Source organism: Aphis gossypii, chromosome X, assembly GCF_020184175.1.
Source record: "Aphis gossypii isolate Hap1 chromosome X, ASM2018417v2, whole genome shotgun sequence".
Lineage (NCBI taxonomy): Eukaryota > Metazoa > Arthropoda > Insecta > Hemiptera > Aphididae > Aphis > Aphis gossypii.
The window spans coordinates 9,501,253-9,512,577 of record NC_065533.1 but is presented as its reverse complement, the minus strand read 5'-3'; the positions used below and the strand labels follow the sequence as shown (position 1 = coordinate 9,512,577).

Genomic DNA, 11,325 nt, shown 5'->3' with positions numbered 1-11,325 from the left:
TGCAATTTTTAAAAGAAAAAAATGTACGTTAAATCTATATTCGAACATCATAAAAATATAACGTTATAATTGTTCGCATAATTTAACGGTCGTGTGTATACTATGCGTTTGTATAATTATGGAGTGTACCACTAACAGACGACGAGTGTGTCGAAACGATACCAAAAATACGTTACTAATCGCGTATACAACTCTCCGGCCAAAAAACCACGTTGTACATACTAATCGTAATATTGACGTTATCATCAACGAATTCTATTAATATAGTGCGCCGCTTTAAGGAAAAATTTTACAATAACTATAGTTGACAAATTATTTTTGTATTCCATTTAAAACATATTAACTCGTTAACCTTTAACCGAACTCTCGATAAATGTATGTCCACCACGATTTTTATGCTGCTGAACAATTTTAATCTCAGACCCGAAAAATTTGAAGTCACGCCACAAATGATGGCGATGTGGAATAATATTGGGTAAAAAATGACTATCGGTAAGACTTCAAGCGCCACCGCTAACGTGGCGGAAGATGGCTGTGTATAGGTACCACCTGCAGTACACGCAATATTATATAGAAAGGCAGTGGAGAGAAGTGCAAGCGGCGGTGAAAAGAGATTTTGCGAAAATACACAGGGGAAAGAAAACGCGCATACACATACGTACTTAGGGATGTATATATAATATATATATACCTATATATATATATACATCACATATACATACCCCGTATGTGTGCGTGTATACAAGTCACGGTAGTAGTAAAGTCGAGACGGTGAGCGGCAGGGGAGAGATGTCGGGGAGGGCCTGTGGTGGCAAGAAAGCGAGACGGTCGAAGGGGCTGGTGATGGGGTTGTGGCGTTCGGTAGAGCGGAGGGGTTGGCGCAATTCAATTACACGCCGTTAGCTCATTTAGTATTTAGCTGACGGTTGTCGTCATAGAAACGGGGACGCGCGCAGAATCCACCCCGACCGGAGGTGCCCAGGGGGTGTCGTCGCGCGCCTTATAAAACGCTGATACCGACGCGGCGGACGCTCACTTTCAAATCCAAGCTACGATGACGACGACGACAACTACAACGTCCGCAGTTTCAAGCTGGCCACTCTCTCCGACCCCGGCTCCGACTTCCAACACTCAACTGCGCTTTCGAAGTCGTTCGCGTAAGTATGTTTTATAATTTATTATTTAATACCGAGGTGATGATCAAACAATATGATATTATTGCTAAACCTGCAGTGTTGTAAAGTATTTGAATAAAATTATTCGAGTAGAAGTTTTCGAATTGTTTTTCTTTTTTATCATAAAAATAATATTTTAAAATATTTTTCATAAATATAATAATATTATATTATTATATCTCGTTTTTTTTTTTTTTTTTTTTTTTTATAACTTAATTGTTATGTATTATTTTATCTGAAACTTTCATTGAAACTTAATTGAAAAACTATAAAAACCAGAATTTTGATTTACATTAATTTGTTCAATATTTCGAACTATATTTCATAATTTTTAATATTAGGTTCTATTTAAAATTATAATCATATTTTTTATGATATAATTGTGATTATCGGAATCGTAATTCAAATCTTTCCAATTTTTTTTAATTTTATTTATGTAAATCTGAAAATTTTTTTTTTAAGTATTCTTTACAACACTACAGTCTAATATGTATACTACGTAATTTAAACACGCATATGATGTACAAAAATATAATACCTACATTGTATTATGCTTATTATGGGTATAAAATTATGAAAATTTTTGCTAAAAAATTCCTTAAACGGTTAAAAAAAATAAGTTCATATATTTTAAAATATAAAATTCGTTTTACTTATGGTAATTGTGTCCACTCATTAAAACGTATAATAATTATTATACTTACAAAATAATTATTTTATTACTACCAAATAATTTTTATTATATTTTATTAAATTTACTCTCATAAAATAATCATATTTTAAATGGATTATATATCCTTTTATATATTAAAACAATTTCAGTAAAAAAATTAGCACGTATTTTATTTTATTATTGTTTACAACGAACACTTTTTATTATCTACTTTTCTGTATTCTTTTTAATAATTTAAAAATGATTCCATACTTATATATTTTTTTAAAAGTATAATATTATATAATATTATATTTTATAATATTTATTATAAACTGAAAATAAAATATAAGGTTTTACAGTTATTTTTTAATGTTTGTTAATCGAAAAGATTTAAATGCATCAAGTTACATTTATTTTTAACGATTCTATATTTAAACCCCATTTACGCGTCAAAGTATAATTTAATTCATATGAGATTGTAATAAATAGCCAATCAAAACTTTTGGAACAAAAAAAAAATAATAAATATAGGTATATATATATATATTTGAGTAACAAAAACATTAAGACAACGGCCCTTATTATATTATTATTGTTTCTTCAATTGACTTCGGGAAGTGTCTATAAAAACTTTCGTTCCCCCAAATCATAAAATTATTTCAATAAGGGTGGTGATTTTTTTCCATTAGATATACATAATATTGTACACGTACCTACTTAAACATTTTTTTTTTGTTGCCCAGTTCGTGGGTGTTTTATTATTCTTATTATTCAATTCGGGTGCAATAAAGTATAGATGTGGGGGATGTAGGATTCACCCTGGTCGTAATAAAAAAAAAATAAAAAACAATAATAAAACTTCACGTCGATAGGTATGTGTTATTTAGTAGCTGACAAGTGTAGGAAGTCGATGAGTCGATCCCCTGTTCTATTATTATTATATTTTATATAGATAGGTATAGATAGGCAGACGGCCACAGGAAACTCGTACGTAAGTGCGGTGTCGCCGTCCCGTTCGCCCATCCCGTTCACCGATCAAAGGGGGCACTTGGTATACGCGATAAAAGTGCACTTGACATGTTGCCCTGACTTTTCACACGCCGTGCCCATAATTTTTCCTCGTCTCGTAATAAAGTTCACGCCATGTACTTTTGCCAGTAATTTACAGGACCTCTGTTAACAGAAATGAAAAAAATGTACATCTATATCACGCGATTCGAGTGGTAAACAAAAACTCCCGGTTCTTTATTATAATATATTATATATACACAGTTGGGTATTTAAATTAAAACGAGTAACGACGTTTTTCCGGCCGACATCCTCCGCACCCGAATAACAGCAGCAATTAATCGTTATTAAACGCGGTTGCTTATTATTTTTTATTGAATTATAAATATTTTAATTCAATATAACTAAACTGTTTGCCACAATCGTGTTTCATTATTGATCAACAGTGGCATTTTTTTTTTATTATAAATCTCATGACAGGATCATGTACAATAAAATATACCTACAATAAATTCAGTTAAATCGTTAAATACTTAATATATTGTGTATTTTTTTAAAAACGTATTAAAAAAATATTCAACCATTACTAAAAATTAAAAAAAAAAATTTATCTATTAAATTAATTATAAAGCTTTCATTTCTACTATTTAATTTTAGCGAGATTCAATAGTCAGGTTAAATATTATAAGTACCTTTCCACCAAATAAGTCTAGTACAGATAAAAACTTTATGGCTGTGTTAAATTATTTACAATTAATTCCTATATAAAAGCATGTTTTTTGTCTTGAAAAAAAATATGTAAAAATACTTTTTATGTGTTAATTATCATTTAAAATACCATGCAATTATTTTTATTGATATTTGATCTATTATTCAAAATTTCAATAACTTTTACAACTTCTTACTTTGAAAATATTTTTAAAATTGGAAATTAATTTTATTATAAATGATTGAAATTGAAAATTGAATATATTTATTATTTAACACATTTTTATTTGAAACAAGTATTTTTTTATGGATTTTTTCAAATGATTAGTTATTTATAAAATAGCTTGTTTTATACATTACTTTTATTTTAATCTCAAGTATCATAATAAAGTAGGGAGTACTCAAAATAAATATATACTAATAAATGCAAATACTATTTGGCAACAAACGCGATTCGTCTTACTTTCATCTCTAATATTCCTTTTGAATCATTGTTTATCACCCTTCTTTGTTCATAACTTAATTCACAATTTATTTTAAATCTACCTATATAACTTTTTTACATTATTATTATGATTATTATAAAATATAAATAATCTTATCGAAACAATTGTTAATTTATTCATCTAAATTAATGGAAATTAACTTTTTTAACCGCTATGAATTTTCAAAAATAAATAAATGATTTTATGACAATATTAATATCATAATATATAATTATATATGTATATTGAAAATATTTTCAGAAATTATATTTTTAATGGACAGCGATTGATATTTATTGATAAATACTTATGAATAATTTCACGCAAAGTTTTAATACGTGTATTGGACGTATTGATGCTTTTCCACTCATTCATTTTATTATTTTAATTCACAAATTAAAAAATAGAAGTCGTAACAGTTAAACGATACGTAACTGGTAGAAGAGAGCGAAGATAGCGTATGCTTAAAACTTAACCGAATTTCGATATTTCTTCGTAGGATGGTGATGACTGATGAATGATAATAATAATTATTAAATAACCAAACACGCAAGTTTTATTTTAAAATTGAATTACTCCGCGAAAAACTTATCGTTTGCATTATGGTTTAGTTCGCAATCGTTCGATATAATATTACATATATGTATGAGTTTCTATTGAACCTAATGCGTATTCAATTATATTCTCTGAGTGTGTATATATTGAAAATTTGCAGGTGTGCACTAATAAATCCAATAATAATATTGCTATCATAATATATTCTTCGTGTTTATTGTCAAAAATCAAACAAATTAAGTAAATGACACAAATCTTATCGCGGAAGAATATTGTATGTCTAAAACTATTATCAAAATTTGGTTTACAATTAAATAATTTGCTTCGAGTGTTAATGTCCTCCGTGGGGACTAAATTGACAATGCGTACAAGTTGCACCAGACCAATTCCCTAAGTACCTACCTACTCTTGATGTCATATTGATTTATCAACATCATATTTCACAGCAATACATACACGTCTGTTGTACCTATAGGTATATATAAATAATGTCTGAGGTTTATGATGATTTCTCTTAGGATGTATTAAGAGTAATATTTTCCGAGCGTTCATCTCACATTAACTATGTAAATTGTTTTGTTTAAAACCGGATTTTTTTTTTTTGCATTAAAAATATTATAATATTAATGTTGAACTATCTATTTATCTAGGTACCACTTATACATTAATTTAATCTTATAATTCAATAGAAAAATGATATAACTGCTAATACGGTGAGTTTAATAAAGGTCCGAAAATTATATGAAACTTTTTAATCAATGTTCATTTATTTATAATGGTAATAACATTATATTTTACAATAGTATATCTATTATAAGTTATTCGTTTTGAAAATACAATAATAACAAACTTAAAATCTGCATCTCGTTTTGTACAACGGCCGTTACACAAAATGTATTTATACCTATATGGTATATATTTCACCGTCGTATGTATTATGCATTGCCGCGTTATATTTAGTATATATATATATGTACTATTTATATGGAGGTACCTTACGCAATATACTTGGTCTGGATTTAGCATGCACACTTTGGTATTGTTATAATAACTATATATATATATATATATACGTCGTATCCGGTCGCCACCGTTCAACCCTCGATTTGTTCTGATAATTTTTTTTCCTTTCTCGCCGTTTCTATGGTGCATTTTAATGAGCGTTACATGCATATTTATTAAATTGTCGGGTAAATCTACAACGTAAATAATTTAACATGATCTGCAAATAGGATTTTGCACACATTATGTGAACGAAACGTCGACTGCATTGTCCTCGAACGGTGTAATATTATATTCAAATGCATGAATCCAATCTATAGGTAAATAGATACTGCAATTGTATAGCGATGCGGTACAGTGTTATTATCATTTTTGTTCGTGTTTTAAGTGCAAAAATGTTCGATACAGTAATGGCTCGTCATTTAGATATTATTTCCGCTAAGTACATTATATTAATGTCCCATTATTACACATCATTTCGATAACTAGTATAATAATTATAATTCCAATGCTATGTTTAGATGTTAATTTCAATATAAAAATAAATATAAATTAGTCACTGAAAGTTCTTAAACACACATAATTTGAAACAATCCTTAGTTACGAAGAGTTTAATTAAAGTTTGTTGGAAACAATCTCTGTGAAACTTTAACAACAATGTATAAAAATCGATAATTTTCTCGTACCCAATTAGAATTCACTCATATCTTACAATAATAATCAGTTTTTCGTTTTACGTCCACTCGACGTATCCTTGTTTTTGAGACAATTAACTAAAAGTAAAAAGAAAATAACAACAATAAATCTTTGCGAGTAGGTACAAACTGCCGCGGTTATCTGATACTTCAATCAATCGTATTATTATTATTATTATTCAATTACTACTCCATTATATTTCAGATTTATATTTTTGGTGAGTCATATTGCTCTCAAAGTTTACGTAATGAAACATAATTTATTATTACTTTGATGAAAAAATAAATGCAAGTTATCTGGTGGTAAGTAAGTAAGTGAATGTATATATATATATAATATAATAAGCCTTGTCGAGCATTGCTGTCATATCACTAGTCGTCATCAGTAATTATTAATGAATAATCACTCAACTGCAGTGCAGGATTGATGGTATAGAATGAAAAGTATTTTTCCGTTTATCAGAGGATTTGCTTGTCTAAATGAAAATAATATATATTATAATGATAATAACAACTGATAGGCTTCGACATTGATTTTATTGATATTGTGTTGATTCTAACTGTAAGTCAGACCGATAATAATAGTTATACACTAAACATTTGAGCAGCATAGCTACTAATTGATTAAAATATTTTAATATCTCGAATTTCAAAAAATAATTTATTATACATATCAAGTTAATTTAACAGAATATAATTCAATATTTTTGAATTATCGTTGTTTTTGAATATAATTATCGTTACCTAGATTTATGATTTATATGAAAATTTTGTTTTTTTGATACTAATACGAGTATTTGACAAAAACTATTATTTAAGTATATACCTATATCAATAGAACTCAATGAACTATAATCCATAATCGAGTACGTTATATTTAAATACATTTAATTAAAAACTTTTCGACTAGTACATAATATCATAATTCATAAGCCTCTACTCTCTAGCTAGTCTAGCTGTTTTTTTATAGTTATAGAATAATATGTAAAATACCATTGCACTCGTGACCCTATCCTGCGACGTCGGTCACGAGCCATGGCTGCGTTTTGTGCCTACAGGAAATGTCTGTTGGCCCACAGCAATGATATCATTAGATTATTGAAATGATTTAAAATGTATATGACCGTGTGGGAAACGGAGTCGATGACGGTGCACACTTGAGCGGATATCATATGCGTGTACATTAAGGTTTTTGATTTGGTTAAGTATGGTATTTGGAGAGTTTCATATGTGTGTTTTACAAAAAAGAGAGACAAAAAACTAAAGGAATTTTTAATTTGAATGCCATTGTGAACTTTCGTGGCATTTTCAGCATTTAAAATGTTTAAAATGGCCGTTGTATCGGTGCAGCACCACTAATATTGCATAAATGCATAATATTTATGTATACACGATGTGTGTGTGTGTATGTATTTATGTGTGCGAATTCACAAGACAAGGAGGAATGCTGAATAAAATAAGTATATACGATGATCTAATAACCTAATTGAGAAAAAATTCTCAACATTATATCATGTAACCGGAAACTTCTAAAGAGTGATTGGAGATGAGAGGTTTCTTTTTTCTCTAAGCTTCTATTCAGTATAATAATGGTGAGATTAGAAGTGCTAAGGGAGAGCAAAACCTGATTCTGTCACTGATATAAGTTTTAGCTAGTATAATATATATATAGTATATGTGTGCTGTGATGTTCAACTTGTATTTATGTATATTGTATATTGTATATATATATAATATATATATAGATGTCGGTTAGTGGTAAGACATGTATACCCTTTGGGCCATTTTTAGATATTTGTATAGGAGCTAAGAGCTATTAGTTGGTTTAAGTATTATATACGCATCTATCAATGCGAGTATATTCGCACTCGACGACGTAGTCATCAAACAATACAAAAAACACTCCGTAATAAGTATACTTACTTCAAACGAACAATAAAATATGTGTGAATCGCATTAGTAATTTCTCTTTTTTGATATCACTCCTTTTTTATGAATGAAACCTTAAAATGGTTTTATAAAAAATGTGTTTATTATTGCGGGTCGATCAAGCATAATTTAAATTATATGTTGTTTAGCAATATAATTTTAAAATAAAATAGATATATTTAAAATGTTCAAGCACATTTGTCCAAGCAAGTCCAAATTATTAGTCCACATTAACGTAGTTTCATAGTCTGCTATTTTACATGTTTAGGAGTTTCTGAAGTAGGTAGTTTATAAAAAAAAACTTTATAAAATATATCATTTACGAAAGTGCGTTGTAACCATATTATACTTTTTCGACATATAAGTACCTACAAATGTAATTGGACTCTCAAATACGTTTATATAATCTACTTTATAGTACAAATAAAAAATAAATATAGAGTATTACATTTGAAGTAATCGGTAAATTTTAGAAAGAACTTTTTATCGTAATTTGTATGACACAAGTAGTTTGCTGATTAAAAATATTTTCAATATTTTATAACAACGCACACAATAATTTAATTGTTAGATTATTTAATATTTTCTAGTAAATTTGGTTGCAGTATGAACATTTTTCATATTAATTTAATAATATAACAAGAAAATTAGGTACACGATAAATGGAGGACAAATATTGTTGTAGAACAAAAATTTTATGTACAAAAATATTAATTTTGAACAGATCCATTAAATAAATCATAAATGTATATTCTGTAAGAAGAACAATAAATTTTATCATATTATTACTAATCGGCAAAAAAAAAAAAAATCATATTTTTCATTCCACTAGCGTATGCACTGTGTATAATATAATATATAGCAATATTTTGTTTAAAAATAGTTGAATAAAAACGGAATATCTTATTTTAATTACGTAAATATAAATAACAGTTTATATTAGCAGTGGAACAAACTGTTTCTAACAATAAAAGACAACTTAGAACTTGTACATCCAATAAATATCATACCGATGAGATTTTTTTTAAATACATTAATTGATGAAATATTACCACGATTCTTTTTTGTTTATACCTAGGTTAAATAAGTGAAACCTAGTCAAAATGTTTTTATATATTTTAATTTGTTGGGTTCAGTGTTAAAAAATATCATATTAGCTCCTCTACAAAAACACATTATTTACAAGTTAGTGTATTATTTATAGTTCGATTGAAAAATATTAAATATAATATGATTTAACTATTTTAACTCAAAAAATTACCAAATAGTTGTATTGATACGCCTTGTTAGATTTATATGATTTATTACATAAATAATTTTTTTTTTCGAAAAACTCGCCAATTCAAAAACACAATACCTTTAAGAAATTCAAAAAAAATCTACCTCTCTCAAATATTATGAACTTAAATAGTGTTGTAAAATAGTTTACGTTTATAAATCTACGAGTATATACTGAGGCAGTAACATAGACTGTTTTTTTCACAAGCTCGAAAATTCTAAATACGACCCTGAGTGGCTGAGTCACAGGTATAATATGCAAATGTTGTGTAAAAGTAGAACGTATGAATATTATTTGACGCCAGCTGTAATAATATATTTATAGATACGTATTGCGTGTCGGCAAAAGGAAGTGTTTCGAATCAAAATATTGTTTTTGGTCGATTGCGTAAATGGCGTCGTTAATGCATCGGGCCAAATATATAATATTATGCAGGACTGCAGAAATTACAACGCGTTTTATATATAGCTCATAATCATAATTCATAGTATAGGTACATTAGTGTATTATTTTTGGTTACCTATTATGTTAGACTTGACCTCCTCGTGTACACGAGTCGCGACTTCCGCCGTCCCGCCGCGGGACCGATTTCCTGACGTTCCCACGTCATTTAATTCAAATCTAAATAAGATTATATCAATAGAAAAACGAACGATTATTTCAGGAAGTTCGTTGTAATTCCGTGTCATCAAAACGTGCCAATCGAAAGGCATAATATTTCGGATAGTTATATTATAGTATACTATGAGGTCATAATATAGTATGTAGTAAAAAGACTCGATTTCGAAAAAAAGGTTAGGAAACTTTGAAATATTTTGTAATGTTGTATCGTAAAATTGAACGCCAGTGATGTCACAATATCCGAAGCACATTGCTATTGGTCATCGTAGAAAATGATTGAGATTCCCGTGTATTTTGAGATCGTGCTTCGATCACTTTTTCCGTAGGCCTATTGAAATCTCAATTCCAAACGTATTATCGAACGCAATTTATCATTATTATACGATTATAACACAGTTGTATTGATAATAGGCATACTACGGAACAATACAGAGCCAAAACATTTTTCAGTGCCTCAAAAGTCGCGCCGATCAGCACAAAATAATATGATTATTATTTCGGCCAGGACGATTCTATCATCTGCAGTAATAATACAAAACCATTTAAATAACGCGAGACGATATTTTACTCAAATATTATTCGACGAGTCTGTCTGTTCACGGTACGCGTATAAAATAATCAAGATATTATAAAGGGGGAGAATATAACCGTCGCTGTTTAATTAATAATAATAATATCAAAAGGATTTTGGTAGAACGCGCGTAATGCACAAGCGCTCTCTCAAACCCCTACGATCACGCCGCAGCCGCTGCCGTCGCTTGATTGACACGTTTAAAACGCTTGTCCCTTCGTTATATACACAGGAAACAATCAGTTTCATCGGTACGATAATAATTATATTAATAAAGAATAATAACAACATGAAGCGTGATTCTTTTACGACGACCCGTATTTGAAACGGCAACAACAGACGCTTTTAAAAAACGTTCGTCCGCTATGTTTTATATATTATATATTAATATTTGTACGATTTACAAACACGGTACCAAACGGAATTCGTTATTCGTCGCACTCCGATTTCGACGAGATCACGCTCGCTGATTAGACGACGAGTTTTTCTAAAATTTATGAATTATTCTGAATAAATATGAATATCAGTTCGAATTTAATAAGTACCTAAACGCACCTCCAATAAGCCATTATAAATCAAATCTAGGTAAGGTTAACGTATCGTGCACTACAAATTATACTAAGTATACTATGCTAATAAATA

The 11,325-nt window shown here is 28.9% G+C and overlaps 1 protein-coding gene across 1 annotated transcript in view; it reads left to right on the top strand.

Moving 5' to 3' along the window:
- The first annotated feature begins 1,049 nt into the window (after positions 1-1,049).
- The window catches only part of LOC114122278 (uncharacterized), a 35,117-nt gene continuing 24,841 nt past the window's right edge, over positions 1,050-11,325 (top strand). The window contains exon 1 of the mRNA XM_027984884.2: positions 1,050-1,157. Within this exon, the coding sequence (XP_027840685.2) occupies positions 1,055-1,157 (103 nt within the window). The 5' untranslated portion in view covers positions 1,050-1,054. The remainder of the gene's footprint in view (positions 1,158-11,325) is intronic.